General features: G+C 36.3%; 1 protein-coding gene across 1 annotated transcript in view; it reads left to right on the forward strand.

Moving 5' to 3' along the window:
- The window catches only part of LOC115213912 (protein FAM91A1), an 84,886-nt gene continuing 67,626 nt past the window's right edge, over positions 1-17,260 (forward strand). The window contains exon 1 of the mRNA XM_029782889.2: positions 1-704. Coding sequence (XP_029638749.1) covers positions 633-704 — 72 coding nt within the window. The 5' untranslated portion in view covers positions 1-632. The remainder of the gene's footprint in view (positions 705-17,260) is intronic.

Below are 17,260 nucleotides of genomic sequence, written 5' to 3' on the forward strand. Positions count from 1 at the left end.
CTGTTGTAGTCAGGGTGGCGCGTTGTCAGATGTAGCGTTGAGGAAGAGGTAATGGCTGCGTCTGGTTATCTTTCGGGCACCTAACTGCTCGTGCTTCACTATTTTTACTTTTGTGCTAAACATTTTATCCATCTTTTATTCCTTTCTTGGCTTCAATCTGATTCATTATCCTCTTTTGTTTTTTTTTTAGCAATTTCTTTTATGCTTTCTCTTCCGTTATCAACTCATTCCTTCCCTTACTATTTTCTCCCTTACATGCTCCCATATTATATGTGGGAATTTTGTTGTTTTTCGCTTGCATTCCGACAACAGTTCTCAATAAAAACTGCTGCTACACTTCCAGTTGGGTGTCATCAGCGATGACCCGGGTACTTACGCCCGGCATTGGCCCCTAAATAATAGCTCACAACACACCACAACAAACATAGCCATTAACATCAACAACCTTACGTCACCCTGGAAGGAAGCAGAAGTGTACAAGGGAGAAAGAGAAAAAGGTGGAAAGGGAAGGATAAGGTCTGTTTTGGTGGTGGTGTTGTTATTGTTACTGCTGCTGTCGCCTCCACCTCTTCAACAACAAAAAAATAAACAAACTCAAACCAAAAATTTGGTCAAAATAACACAAGAATAAAATGAACAGCGACGTCGAGGATCATATTCGTCAGAATACACCATGGTCGAAACTACCAGGACTAGTAAAGCAGGTAAGAATAACTATAAACCATTTTTCTCTACATGTCAGTTACGAAAAGGGACGACACAATCAATTTATATATATTGACGCCTCCTCCTTGCCATCACACAACCTATCCAATAATCTCCTTTGATGCTGTGTGCTACTGTTTGTCTGTATAAAATATGACTTCTCTCAAGAATTGTCACATTGTGATACATACACTGATTCTATGTTTATACATAATGTAATTTATATTGTGCAACACACACACACACACACACACACACACACACACACACACACACTCGCGCGCGTATGCGTTTTTATTTATATACATATACATTTATATACATATACACGCTCTACATTATGTATTAGCCGATTTATTGAGATATCTTCTCGACCTCCATTATATACGCATATATAAATCCACACATATAAATTGGCAATGCACAGGAAAGCAAGGAATTTGGTGTGCAGACAGGTGCCCAGCAGGAATCAGTTCTCAGCCTCCTCCTGTTTATTGTAGTTCTCAGGCCATAACAGGTTGTTTAAGACTGGCTACCTGTGGCAATTTCTGCATACCGATGATCCTATCAAGAAAAATCTGAAGATAGCCAAGACAAAAGTTGTAGTTAGCAGGAACAAAGACAGGACTCTACTGCCATCTGAGAGGTGGCCATGCTCAGTCTGAGAGAAAAGAACTGGTAGGTAGGAACTCAGTACCTTGTGCTCAGTATAAATAAACTATGGGTGCACAAGGCATGCAGTAGGATTGCATGTAGGCTAACAGAAAAGGACTTTGTACGTAGCAGATGCCTAAGTATAATGTACTAGTAGGAACATATATAAAATAAATTCTTTCAGATGCGTAGAGAGCTCCCCGGGAATCGATGGCTCCTATTACCTAAGTGTCCAAAGTAGCAGCAGAGCAGACCGTTCTGAAAACATAGTAGCCCAAGTAAAAAGGGGTTGGGTAGCTATTACCCCTGCTGGCAACAAAGGGTCCTTTTCCTCTCTCCTAGTGAAGAGCATATTGTCTGATGTGTGTGTATGGAGTGTGATGCTGTGTGGTTAATGAAACAGGAGCATCATATGTGGAGGGTGGATGCATGAAGAGCTGGAAAGAAATTATGTATGTTCTGCTGGATGCGTAATGTTAGTGTGAGTGAATGAGAAGGTACATATGAAGAGTCAGGTATAGTGTGTTAGAGAAATGATAGCTGAAAGAGACGTGATGTGTATGGAGGATGGCAGTTGGGTAAAGGAAGTGCCAAGGAATCCAAGTGGAAGGAATCTATGGAAGAGAAAAACTGGTGGTGAAGGCTAATCCCAAGAAGTTAAACCTCACAAAAGAGATAACAAAGGACTGCAACAAGTGGCAAAACACTGTTTTGGAGAACATCCAGTCAACCTTGGCAAGCATGGAAATAAAGGGACCTAAAATGATGATAATAACTAGATATGGCAAAATATATACCGATATACACACATATAACACACACTCACACATATATAAAAGAGTGTGTCATGCCAGCATGGAAGGTGGATGTTAAAAGATGATGATGATTATATATATATATATATATATATATATAGTAAATATAAATACAAAAAAAACCCCAACAATACGAAGACATGGTACATGTAAAGTATTAGCAGGCACTCAGGGAAGGAAAGAAAGATGGTTTAATGCTTCGAGCAATGCTCTTCTTCAGAAACAGGAAAGTCCAATAGAAAGGAAGACGGAGGAAGAAAATTGCCAACGATTCACATGTGGTTATGGAGATCCATCATCAAACAATGGATCTCTATCGTTTGACAAAGAGGATTCGTCTGTTTGATGAACTGGATAACCTGCTACAAAATTAATGCGTAAATGGATGAGAGTTCCATAAACACATGTACCCTCAATGTGATTTTCAGTTACACAATGTGTGACAATATTGTACCATTTGAATTACAAATATAATCCACTCAACAGACTCCTATGCAGTTTCCTTCTATCCAATTTCAGTCACAAGGTATGGGTTGATCCAAGGCTATAGAAAATGACACTTGTCCAAGATGCTGCCTTGAGATTGAAACCAGGATCTTAATTATTTGGCTGTACTGAACCTATATATATATAATTAGTATTTTAAGCACTATAAAATGTATCCACTGAATTTAAGAGCTCAATTATTAACCTATTATATTGTTAAACTTCAATATATTATCCTTTCCTAATTTTGGCACAAGCCCAGCAATTTTGAGATTAGTGGGCAAGTCAATTACATTGGCTCCAGTACCCGACTGGTACTTACTTTATTGGCCCTGAAAGGATGAAAAGCAAAATCGAGCTCGGGTACCATTTGAACTCTGAATGTAATGGGCTGGAAGAATTGCTAGTAAGCATATTGTCCAGTGCTGTAACAATTCTGCCAGTTTGCTACCTTCACTTCAATATATTATTAAAATGCAATAATCTTAAATAGAATGGATTTGCATATGTGTAAATTGAGTGTTCAGAGTAGCAAATCTAGAAGAGCAAAAAAGTAAAGATTTCACAGATGTTTTAAAGTTTCATGCTAAGTTCTACAGCTGTTTCGGTGGTTAGAATACAAACATCATCATCCATACCATTATGCAATTAAGAGATTAAAAAATACGTTTAAATGATTTAAATGTGATGGATAAACCTTCACATTTAAGGTGGTGCTCCAGCATAGCCACAGTCAAATGACTGTAATGAGTAAAAAGAACAAAAGAATAAACCATTTCATCAGGAATTCCTCATAAAATGCAGGCATGGCTGCATGGTTCAAAAGTTTGCCTCCCACCGTGTGGTTTCAGGTTCAGTCCCACCATGTGACACCTTGGGCAAGTGTTTTCTACAATATATACATGAAGTGGGTGCTGTCCTTGTCTTCACATCACATGATCATTGTAAATGAACATCATTCATGTCCAGTGTTCTGTGAAAAACATATCAAGCCATGGTGCTCCAGCATGGTTGCAGTTCTTCGACTTTAACCACAAAATGACTATAAGAATGGGGGAAATATTACCATGCTTGAAAACAGTTGAGGGTTGGTGACAGAAAGGGCACCCAACTGTAGAAAATCTGCCTCAACAAATTCCATCTGACCCTTTAAGAGAAGACCCTTATTCTGGCCATGATAGATTTAACCTCTCTGATTACTAGTGTCATGATAAAATGCACCCTGTACAATATGTAAAACGGTTGGCATTAGAAAGCGTATCCAGCCATAGAAACCACAGCAAAAATAGAATGTCTGGGTGATAGATGTCTCTGATCCATTTACAAGTGCAGGAAATCTGTATAAAAAAAACTGACCCAGAGAGTGATATCCCATCTCATCCTCATCAACATAGAAAACAGATTAGTGATGAAGATGATATCGTCATACTCTCCCTAGATACATGCATGTGTGAGTGATATATCTTAGAGCAACAATATATATATATATATATATATATATATATATATATATATATATGACTTAATGTAGCTTGATGAGTGTGTGTGCTTGTGTTTTGATTTCCATGTATAACTACCAAGTTGTGCATATAGAGGTGAAATGAATTGTCATGATATATTGGAAAACAAACTGCATGGATCATGAATATGAATGCAGTGCAGGCATTTAACTGTCTGTAATCCTGTTAAAACCTACACGCCCCGTTTCACCTATTTATAGGGGAAAATATCAGCCCTTTGAGAAAGCATGAGATTGTCAGTGACCTATCCAGAGAGAAAATCGTTGCCACATTCTTTTAATGGAATCACTTGTTCTGGGGATCCCTTTATACGCTGTATATGCAACCAATTGTAGCTTTGTGATATATATTTATGTGTCTGCTTACTCAGGCACACACACGTACTTATGTGTTTGTATGTACATTCATGTCCGTATGTATGAATATATGGATGCATATGGATATGTGTATACACACACACACATGTATCAAAAATTAAAGTTTGGTTTTATTTAAATTAAAATCGTTTCCAGAATAATGATAACAACAGTAATGACAGCAGCAATGATCTTCATGATTTCTGATAAATTTGCCTTGCAGTTATTTATTGGGCAGGCCAAGGGTGAAATAAGCGAGTCACTTTTGTCACGCAACTGTATTACGATTCAACATCAATTCTATATTCTATTTGGGAACCCTTGTACAATTAGTGAGCTAATTAAAAATACCACAGCCCACATTCATTCTGTGTGTGAGTGAGTGTAAGACAGATACAGATAGCAGGCTGAAGATAACCGACCTCTATTTAGAAAATTCAGTAATACACCGTGAAGATATAAACATTACCTCATTTATTTGTCATTATATATGCCCGAAAGTTCTCTCTCTCTCTCTCGCTCACAAATACACACACACACATAGGTATATATGTATGTATAGATAGATAGATAGATAGATAGGTAGATAGATAGATATGTATGTATATATTATATTATAGGGCGTTGTTTGTACGTGTAACTTGTTTAAAAGCATCGATTCTAACATCCATCGAATTTCATCGTCATTGTAATATTGTGAAGCCACAAAAACCTGCATGTAGATCTATATAAACATGTGCATCTATTTTCCTGTCCTTATGTTTTATCTCATGAACATATTTTGATACATACACACGTTTGTATCAGTGTTTACGATAGGTATGTTTATGAAGGAATATTACAGATTCCATTCCTTTTTTTTTTGTTCTTCTCATTCGTGCTCTTGAAAACAGCATCCTCATCTCTTGAACATACGTACACACATATGGTTTTTATGTGTTATGTATTGATGGTTTGGCGGCTTGGCAAAAAAAAAAGTAATCATACATTTACATACACTGCATACATATGTGTAGGTGTAACTGTTTCTCCATTAATTACGAGTCTCTAATATAATAAATCTGTGAATGTACATCAGTATTCTCTTTCCACTTTTATTTTAGTCTCTCTCTTTCTCTTTAACTCTATTGAAATATCTCAATTTCCCTTATCTTTCTTTCCTCTGTGTTTCTGCTACCTATCTGTCCATCTATTTACGTATCTCTTTGTATTTATCTGCCAGTACTCTTGTGGTCTCGAAAGGGTTTTAAAGGCCAGTAAAGTGCTTATATCTAGTCCCAAGCCATTTGAACAGATGATAGATAGGATGTCAACCCGTTAGGTTGAGGTAACATTCCCTACTGGTGTCACCTGGAAGCCAGGTGAACTGGAGGTAGAATTAGGTGTTCTACCGAAGTACGTCATTAAATTACCATCTTTAGAATTGAATTCAAGAACTGAACTAGTTTTTATAGATATATACACTTATGTATTTTGCTTCTACACACACATTAATCAAATCTTTGAAAGCGTTGCTCCAGCATGAGCGTAGTGCAGTGACTGAAACCTGCAAGCGAATAAAAAGAACGTGTGCATACACGCAATCACATGCACATATACACGTACACAAGCCTACCTGTCTATATATCTAAACACCTACCTACTTACCTGTCTGTATATCAACTTCTCTATGTATCTATCTATTGTTTTCCCTCACACACACACACATACATACATGTATGTATGTGCAGGTAGATATACGCATACAAACACAGAAATACATTCACTCATATACATGCACACAAATCTACCTGTCCTTATATCTAACTACCTACTTACCTACCTGTCTGTATATCTAACTCCCTATTGGTTTTCCCCTCACACGTATACACACATGTCTGAATGTGTGTATGTATGTGTGAGTGTGTGTATATATATATATATATGTGTGCGCGTGCATATATATATATATATATATATATATATAAGCATGCACACCCACTCATACACTCAGATGCGCGCATATAAATGCAGAGAGAGAGATATATATTTGTCTTCATATCTACCTTTACTTCTTTCTCAACATAGCTACCTGTCTGTCTATTTCTTTGTGTCATTTGTCTTTTTGTCTGAATAACTTCCTATTCAAACGAGTATGTATATCAGTTTAATTAGGCGACTGGGGCTAAATCATGCTTGTTCGTATCCATCTCATGTAAAATTATGCTTTCTCTTAACAGTTTTTACTGTTACAATCCACCCACAAATTACATGATTAAACACAAACTGATCAAGAAAATAATCAAACTGAATAAACGAAATAAAAAAAAACAAAAATGCATCCATCTCGTGACTGATAGATGGTGAACGGGTTCTTGTTTCTAACACATAAACATATCAGCTGGCTGATGCTTTACTTGCACCAGACTTCCGAGAATCTTCAAATCTTTGACGAGAAAGAGTATGACTTCAATTTAAAGAATTTAATTCTGTCGGAGAAGAATAAATAAACCAATAGGAAAAAAATGGAGCTTAAAAACCAAGTGTAAAAAAGATTTGTTTAACTTATCGAACCATATACATACGATTTGGACTGGTTATTATTTATTACCATTAGCAGACTGGGGAGGAAAGAAATGATAAAGCGAAGTGCCAATAAAAATAAAATCAAAAATATCTCTGAGTATTTAGGTCCAAACTTTTATATTTTGTGTTCAGATACTTTGATTTTAGATATACATAAATACCTCTCTATATATATGTATGTGTGTGGGGGTGTGTGTGTAATATTCTGATGCTATGACCGAATTTTTTTTCTTATCTTCACGCATATGATATTATCTTAGATGTAAATAAAAATTGTTGCTATGCTCTTCTTGTGTAGCCTGGTTTTTAGAAAGACTACACTCTGTTCCTGCATGTTGTAAGCAATACCTAAACGGGCTAGCATCGGGAAAGATATCTGGTCATTAATAACTATTATTAAAAAAATCCTGTTCAACACATGCTAGTGTTGAAGGGCAGACGTAAAAAATCATAATTATGATGATGATGACGACAATGATGAAAATAATGATGGCAATGTTGGTATTATCGAAACTAATGCAATGGATATCAAAACTGTTGAGTGTTGGACAAATTGCTTAACGGTATCTTTTGTGGTGAAGGTACCTGGCCTAGTGGTCAGGATGTTTGGATCATTATCATAAGGTCATGGGTTCACTTCCTCAATCAGGCAGCATGTTGTATCCTTGAGCAAGGTACTTCATTTCATGTTTTTCCAAACCTACTCTGCTGTAATAATCACCAGCCAGATGTTGGTGCAGCATTCTCTGCCACCAGCTGTCACATTCAGTGGTCGAGGGATAAGGGTAGTGGACATCTGTGTTTGCTCATGACTATATAGCTACCTAAAGCAGTTAGCAAAAGCATGATACATGCACCCAGCTCATACTCACTCATAAATGATGACTGGCTATATTGTACTGTATTGTAGTTTTGATATATCTCATTAAGATTCTGAGTTCAAATCCTGTTCAGATCAAATTTGTCCCTTCAGTCTTCCAGGGTTGATAAAGTACCTGTGGTGTACAGAGGTAGACGAAGGTCAATTTAATTGACCTGATTCTACACATCATCATCATTGTTTTAATGTCTATGTTTTCATAGTCGCATGGGTCTGATAGAGGTTTATTGAGGCAAATTTTCTACATCTGGATGCTCTTCCTGACCCCAACCCTCACCTGTTTCCAAGCAATGTAATATTTCCTTGTGGTAGAATACCAGAAGTGAATAACGCTGCCTATACATATGACAGTGACACTTATTTACAGTTATATGATAATAAGACAGGGAACACACACACACATGCATGCATACACACATACATACATACATTCAAATGTCATCATGGTGTTATCTACCGATGAGACATGAAGCTGTAGCTAGGACACTATAATGAAATCCATTGGAAGGATAATTCCGAGGACAAAGAAATAAGAACCCACAGTATAGTAGAAGCCATAGCCACTCATAATAAAAAGGAGTACTGATGGTATGTCCTAGTGAAGACCTCAATAGAATGTAAGCACAACAGACCTGATATAATGATTTGGGATAGAGAAGAGAAACTGTGCACAGTTGTGGAAATTAGCTGTCCAGTGGATGTTAACATAAAGCTGAAGATCAGTGAAAAAGAGAACACCTATGCTGAACTCATCATCATCATCATAATATGCAGTTACTCTATCCAGATTACAAGTTCAGGTTTATACCTGTAATTATTGGGGCTCTGGGATATGTAACGCACTGCCTAAATGCCAATCTTGAGAAATTAGGCTTCTCAAAATCAGAAAGGAGAAAGTTAATTTAAAGACTACAGATCCAATCCATCACTGGAACTGTAAAAATCTGTAAAACTTTCCAGAAGTTTGTTATTTCAATATATATATAAGCATGTCTAGATATGCAACTATATGCATGAGAATACATACATAAAGCAAAACATACAAATCTGCCATTAGGTTTCACTTCCACACACACCAGCTTATTTTAATTTGTCCTTAGTCGAAAGACACTTGTTGTTAATGTCCTGTTATTTTTATTTGTGTCTCTTTGTTCTGTTTTTTTTTTCTGTCCTTGTTTTGTATACATTCACTGCTTTTTTCCAAGGCATCTAGTGCTCTTAGCTTAGTTTTCCCTTGGGGCTGGCCAGATTGGAGCAATCTCAAGTATAACCAGCCAAAATTGCAAAGATAATCTGGAACTCAACTGAGGAAAGAAAACTCCGAATGACTCATCTTTGTCTTTTCTTGTCCCTTTTTTGCATCATCTGTCTGGATGTTTTGTTGTCCCTTTTTTGCATCATCTAACTGTATGGTTGTTTTGCGTTCTTGTCCTATTTTTTTGTATTCCTTTTTATATATATGCAAACATACAAACAGAAATACCCTGTTGTTGATGTTGAAATTCCAATGAAGGAGCCTTAGATCTAGGTTAGAAACCAGCTCTTTCTCCATTGGTAAGAAATCTTGAAATAAAACTGAACAATCACATACATACATACATACAATCTTGAGAAATTAGGCTTCTCAAAACCAGAAAGGAGAAAGCTAATTCAAAGATTATAGATCCAGTCCATCACTGGAACTGTAAAATTCTGTAAAACTTTCCAGAAGTTTATCATTTAATTATTTATAGGCATGTCTAGATATGCAACTATATGCATGAGAATACATACATTAAACAAAACATACAAATCTGCACATATACGTGCATGCATACATATGAACGTACATACATACATACATACAAACAAACAAAAATACCCTGTTGTTGATGTTGAAATTCCAATGAAGGAGTCTTGGATCTAGGTTAGAAACCGGCTCTTTCTCTGTTGGCAAGAAATTTTGAAATAAAACTGAATAATGACATACATACATACATATAGGTAAGCACATAAATGTGAAACAAGGTGGAACAATATAGTACTCAAATACTGGAGGTAGAGTAATATGCTTTTTTTCATTATTAAAGCTGCAAAAACATCACAAAAAGCTGCTAAATTGCCCAACAAATGGGAACATGAAACTCTGAGTAGTAGTTTCTTTGTGATGTTTTTGCAGTTTTGATAATAAAAAAAAAATACATACATGTGTGTATGTGTGTATATATATATATATATATATATCATCATCATCATCATTTAACATCCATCTTCCATGCTAGCATGGGTGGGACAGTACCACAAGAGCCGACCAGGCTGAAGCCTGCATTGGACTTCTGTAACTGTTTTGGCAGAATTTTTACAGCTGGATGTACTATAGAGCCAGAGGAGTTTCAGCCAGGTTAGTATCAAAAGGGTTAATGCATGTATTTACATGGATTCCTGAGCAGCATTTATATTTTACATGCTGTGGACACCATTGGATTGAATGGTACTAACCAAGAGTCGGAACCATAATTATATCCATTTGTGCAGCTGGGGCAACATTTATATTTTATATGCTGTGGACACCATTGGATTGAATGGTACTACCCAAGTGTCGGAACCATAATTATATCCATTTGTGCAGCTGATGATAGGAGTGCACATATGTTATGCTTGATTGTGAATTTCTTATATCTTAGTCTTGTTTTTCTGGATTGTCCTTCATTCTTGTAAAGTAGAAAATGTGGATTCATAGCCTGTGGCAATTACTTTAGTATTGTTTGGTTTTCTCCATAGGTAACCTAATCAGGTTCGAACAAAGCTTATATATTGGTGTCTAGTTTTAGGAGGCTCTCTGGCATAAAATACAGATTATGGGATAAAGTAAAAATGAGTTATGTAATTGTATTTCATGTAAATATATGCATTAAACCTGTTGGTGTTTAAATCTACCTTTCTACCCTTGTAGAATGATCCTCGACAAGGCTCATTCTCATAGGTAACTTTCAACCCCAGAGACACTAGCCTTGGTTGAAGGTGTTGGCATTTAAGTTTTCATCCATATGAGTACTACTCTGTAATATCTACATCAGGCTTACTTTGTGTTCTCTTGCACTATATCTTTTATCTTTTACTTGTTGCAGTCATTTGACTGTGGCCATGCTGGGGCACTGCCTTGAAGAACTTTATTTGAATGAATTGATCCCAGTGCTTGGGTGGTATTTTTTTTTAAAGCTTGCTACACAAACATACACACACCTCCCCTATTACACACATACACCTTCTACCTATATATATATATATATATATATATTATATATATATATATATATGACGGGCATCTTTCAGTTTCTGCCTACCAAATCCACTTGCAAGGTTTTAGTTCACATGGGGCTATAGTAGAAGTCACTTGCTCAAGGCACCACTCAGTGGGACTGAACCTGGAACCATGTGGTTGGGAAGCAAGCTTCTCAACCACACACCCACGACTGTGTCTTTGAACTTTTATTTGTTTTCACTTCCACTAGAAGAAAGAAGGATGCCATCCTCAATTTGGAGATTTGTCTTGAGTGCTTACAGCAGAATGAACTCCACTGAGGACTGGGTAATATTAAGCTTCCTTCCCCAAAATTCAGAAGGCAGAAAGTCATGACAGATACTGCAAGCCATCTCACTTGGAAATGTTAACAATTCCACCAGTCCGATGCCCAAGACTGATACTTTATTTTATTGATGCTAAAAGGGTGACAAGTAAAGTTGACCCTAGTAGGATTTGAATGCACTGAGATGACACAAATACTACAAGCATTGTGTTTTCTGCTCTAACTACTCTTCATATTGGCTACCAGGCCAATTATATACCAGTTGTATACTGAGGGTGACACTCCCTCTCTTTCAAATCTTTGGCTTTCTGATATATGAAATCATTATTAGCATAGTTGTTTGGATAAACACTGTTTTTTGGGATTAACCCACTCTACATTTTTGGAAATTGCTTTGAAGTTCTTTTTCATTTGCACCAAGCATTTAGCTTTGTATGTTTTCACCTGAATATGAAGAATACATTATGAGAAAGAGGGACCAAGTGTCTATATTTTAGATTACTGGCTTCTCAATGTTGATGTTACCTTTATGAGATCCAGAAAATTATCAGATATCCCTAAATGAAGCTGTACCTCCTGTGAACCAATGAGGGGACTTCTGCACATTGACTAAAACTGCTAGAAATAAGAACCAAGTCTTCTCCAGGTTACACCTTACTCTCCCAGAAGGTGAGTGATTCTGAATAAAATAGTCCTGGGTTAACATTAGAAAAAAAAACAAACTAACAAACTAATGGGACTCGTGGTTTCATCATCATCATCATTGTTTAATGTCTGCCTTCCAAGCTGGCATGGGTGGGACAGTCTGACAGGAGCTGGCCGGGCAGAAGCATGCACAAGACTTCTGTGTCTGTTTTGGCAGGATTTTTACAGCTGGATGCCCTTCCTAACACCAACCACCCAGCAGAGTGGACTTAGTGCTTTATACATAGCACAAGCACAGGCCAGGTCAGTTTTGGCAAGGTTTTCACAGTTGGATGCCCTTCCAAAGTTAACCACTTTACAGTGTAGACAGAATGCTTTTTAAGTGGCACCAGCACTTATAAGGGTCACCAAGTAACTTGCAAGACAAAAATCTTTTGAGAGAGGAGGAGGCATTGGAGGAGGTGATCTTGTGTCAGATGATAATGGGACAGGGAGGCAGAAACAGGTATCTTGCTGTAGAGGAGGTACAAGGTGACCTGGCTGGAGAGAGAGGTGTGTGTATATATACACACACACATGATATGATATAGTATTATATATACCTAACATATTGAGTTTGACATGAGATAATGTTTGCATTGTATAAAATATATACTTTCCAACTCTTACAGCTTTCTCTCTCTCTCTCTCTCTCTCATACACACACACATATTCACACATAAACAGCAGAATTATTAGTAGTCGTTCAGCCAGTGCTATTTTTAAACACAATTTTTAAAATTCAAAGAAAATCTCTTAATCCTTGTAATTGACAAGAAAAAAAAAATTAATCATCAGTCATTGTAATTTATTGGAAAAATTTAATTTCATTTTCTAGTGGAAATATAGCAATATGTATTTTTAATTTATATTGATTATTATGTAAAAAAAAAAACCCTCTCCAGTTTTGGTTATTGATTACAGCATAAAAAAACCAGTTTCCATGAATATAATATTTTCAATTTTGTATATAGTTTCAAGGTATTTGCATTTTACTTTACGATAATTCTCATATAGATAATGTAGAAATGTCGATCGTAAAAGCTGTTGACAAAGACATCTACAATGGTTTTAAGCACATGATTAGTTTTCATGTGTTATTCGATATTGTACAAGTCTTTTGACAGACACTACTTACTTATTGAAGTTCTTTGTCTTTTTGTGAAGTACGTCTTGAGCAGATCGGGCTGGGGAGATCTTCCTTCTCCAAGTAAAAATTCATGGGAGATATTTGAACTTGGCAACCTGCTGGAATTCTCCTTGCTATCACTACCACCATTGTATTTCCTGTCGATACTGACTTTTAGATATCCGATCTGAATATAAACTGAATCTATCTCATCAGTCTTGAGAGATGCCTTTTCCCCTGTTATTTTAAGGATCTGCAAAGGTGTTGCATTCAGTCCCTTCTCCTAAGACTTAACAAAAAAAAAAGTTCATAAAAAAGTTGTTTCGTATTCTTGTACAGGCAAAATGGCTATATGAATAAGGTATTGGACTACTGTCTCATAGTTTGTGAGTTTAAATCTGCTGCAAGTATTTTGCAGTACTTCTGGGCTAGATATTTTATTCTCTATGTCTCAAGCCAGACATAGGTACCAGATCATATGGGGATGTTAACTGATAGATTACAATTGATAGTGTTATCCAGAGGAAGATTAATTTCTCATTTGCTTTAGGCCGTGAAACTAAATACTGGTCCTCAGTGGGCTCTTTGAGTATTAAGAGTCATTTCTTCTCAACAACTACCTTTGGTAATTCTTTAACATTAAGTAGAGTAAGCCAAGATATGAATTGCTGACACTTTTGGTAAGGATTTAATTGTTTTGGCCAGCTGCCAAGGCTAGTATGGTCACTGGATAGTTTGAACCATTGTAGGGTATGTACAAATGAATCACTTGACTTGTAAAAATCCAACACATTGATATAAAGTGTCACCCAAGTATGTTATATATATATTTAGTCTCATGCTCTGTTCTAGCTAGATATTCAATTTGTAGCTTTCACCTTTGTCCCAAAACTTCTCCAATATTTTCCTTAAGCCTAGACTGGACTGGTTTTATAGTTGCTGGAACCTTGGACTAGCAGAATTTTGGTGCTCTTACAGTTATTTAATTTTTTAATTTTTTTTTGTTTAATTTTCACAAGTAATACAATTTGTAAATGTCGGAATGAAGCATTTATCACAATTTATTAAAAGTAAGAATAAAGTACCTGTTCTATTTAGTATTTTTCTTCGAACATCCCAAATATGATGTGGTGTTGTTAAACATGTAATGTCCCAAGCAACTGCTCAAGTTACCAGTACTTTCAGCCAAATCCTAGAAGCCTAGAATTTGGTTTTGTGTATTGTCATATTGTTACTGCTGGATGATACACTTATTTGGAGACCTCTTTGTCAGCTAGGCAAGATGAGGCAAGCAGGCAAATTTACAAATCTTTTTTAATGGAGTAGAACATTGCAATGACTGGCTGTAAAATTTGAAGATATAACATCTTGAATTTTGGCACAAGGCCAGTGATTTTAATGGGAGGAAGTAAGTAGGTTATATTGACCCTAGTATTCAACTAGTACTTTAATTTATTGACCCTTGAGATTGTAAAAATTTGGGACAAATACTGCTAAATATTTTTCCAACTCTCTAAAGATTCTGCAAGCTTGGTGCCTTGAGATTTTGAACACACAATAATATGGCCACCAGTTGAGTGATTTACATTCATAGCCTTCTGTGTGGGATAGATCTCACTGTGGTTTCTACAAATTAGTGTTCCACCAACCACCTGGTACCTTTGGCACATTTAGTACAGAGTTCACTGAAAGCATTCAGACCTAGTCTCCAGTTTGAGGATACTTCTCTCACTCTTATCAGTCTTAGAATGTGAAGGATCATGGGCACTGATTTCCCTCCTGACTAGAAGATAAAAGAAGAAAAAATACTGTGTTATGGTGTAAATGACTGAATATACTCCAGATCAGACTGGTCGAGATCTTCCTTCTCAAAGTAACATTCATAAGAGGTTTTGAACTTGGTAACCTGCTGGAATTCTCCTCAAGTAGAATCAGTATTGTAGTGTGTGGTAAAGCTGGCCTTTTAACTCTTTCATTACCAACCCTGCTGAAACCGGCTCTGGCCCTATATTACAAATGTCTTGTTTTCATAAGTTTTGAATTAAAATCTTCCACCAAATCTGAGTCACAATTTATGTTCATAACACTAGCTGAATGATAACTAAGTTGTTTTACTAATTCTTTGTTATATTTAAAGTAATTCAAAGAAACACAGAGCATCTCGAAATATATACAGTAATGAGAGGGTTAAGTATTCCAGATGTAGTCTATTTGATAGCCTTTCATACAGTTTCTGTCTACCTTATTTGACCCACAAGATGTTAGTTGACTTGTGGTTATAGTAGAAGATACTTGATCAAGGTGTGTCACACAGTGAGGTCAAATCCAGCATCTTATGATTGCAAAGTGAACATTTTGATCAACTTTTATGAAAATCTGCTGAAGTCTGCCTTGTTCAAATTTCTGGAAACTAGCATGAAACCATATATACATATAACTACAGACACTAAACACACACACACACTCTCTCTCTGTCTCTCCTTCCCCCTCAGTATGGTTAAGGGGTTAGCTTTGTAATCATGAGGACCAGGTTCTGGTTCCACTGTGTGACATGTTGGGCAGTATCAGTTTCTGTTATACCATGTGCATGAAACCAGGTAGACAGAAACTGTATGAGAGCCTGCTGGATGGATTCTACTTACAATTCAAAGGTCTGGCTTTATAATACTGTGTCATGCTGATTCTACTTGAGATCCATTAAATATATGGGTGGATATTACAGATATTTTATTAAATACTCCTAAAATCTTATTGTGTATTGGGAGAGTCATGATGCCAGGAGTGAGAGAGTAAATCACTAAGTCACTGAAAAGATTGTGAACAGCGACAAAAAAGACTTTGACTAACAAACAATTAATTGTTTAACCAACACATTAAACAAACAATTGATTAGTTAGTTGATTAGATATTTAACCAATTCACTGACAATAAAGAAGTGGAATTAAACCTGTGCGTGTGTTATCATTATTGGTGTAATGACACAACAAAATTTGCTTCAACACACAAATTCACATCAAGAATCTTGCAAACCAAATACAAAAACAGCCTAAAATCTTAGTTGTATTAAAAATTAATTGAAACCTGGGCAGTTGACTTGCTAAAAATATGGTCCTAAAAGAGTTAACAGTTACTCCTCACAACCCAGCATTGATCATCCTTTTGTATTATATCCCAAACAACCAACTTGTTTAACTCTCTTATAATGGCCAGAACCCAACACAGATGCCACTTTGTGATTTCTCCCCCTGATAGAAATAACAGCCAAATTTCTCTCAAATCACATTTTACGGTCTTATAAAAATTTTAATGTAGTAGCCTTGGAAAAAATGACGGGATGGTTACTGTTGGAAAACCTTTGATCATAGGTCTACTCAATCAGGGTTTATCAGTGGTGAAACATTATAGCCTTTATTGGCCAATACTTTTGATAACTGGCTACATTTTCAGCCTGTAAAAGCAGTCTGTTTGAATGGATACATTAACAGTGTTTGGAACACTAACAGTCTTGAGATCAGTTCCATTATATATGCTTTATATGAATCTTGGAAGCACATTTAAGTGCCTTAATCACTGTTGATTAGGTGAACTAACCAACTAGCAACCTGGTTGGGTGGTACCCTCTTGGGAGCACTGAGAGATCACAAGGGAGTGACAGATGTCAAGGGGTGGTGCTGTAGGGATGCTGGGTAAAATACTCATAGTTTAAACACTTAAAAAGAAAAAAATACTTTGTCAGGATTAAAACATGAATAGAAAATTGTGTTATCAGTGAGCAGAAACATGAATGGTGATGTGCCAAGGTCCAACATAAATTCATTATATAAGTCCTTACCTTTAGTAATCTCTACAAAAATTTAACAGAAGAGGCACACGCCCACTCAGTTATCTAAAAAGAAGTAC

Source organism: Octopus sinensis, linkage group LG7 (assembly GCF_006345805.1).
Source record: "Octopus sinensis linkage group LG7, ASM634580v1, whole genome shotgun sequence".
NCBI classification, from domain to species: Eukaryota; Metazoa; Mollusca; class Cephalopoda; order Octopoda; family Octopodidae; genus Octopus; species Octopus sinensis.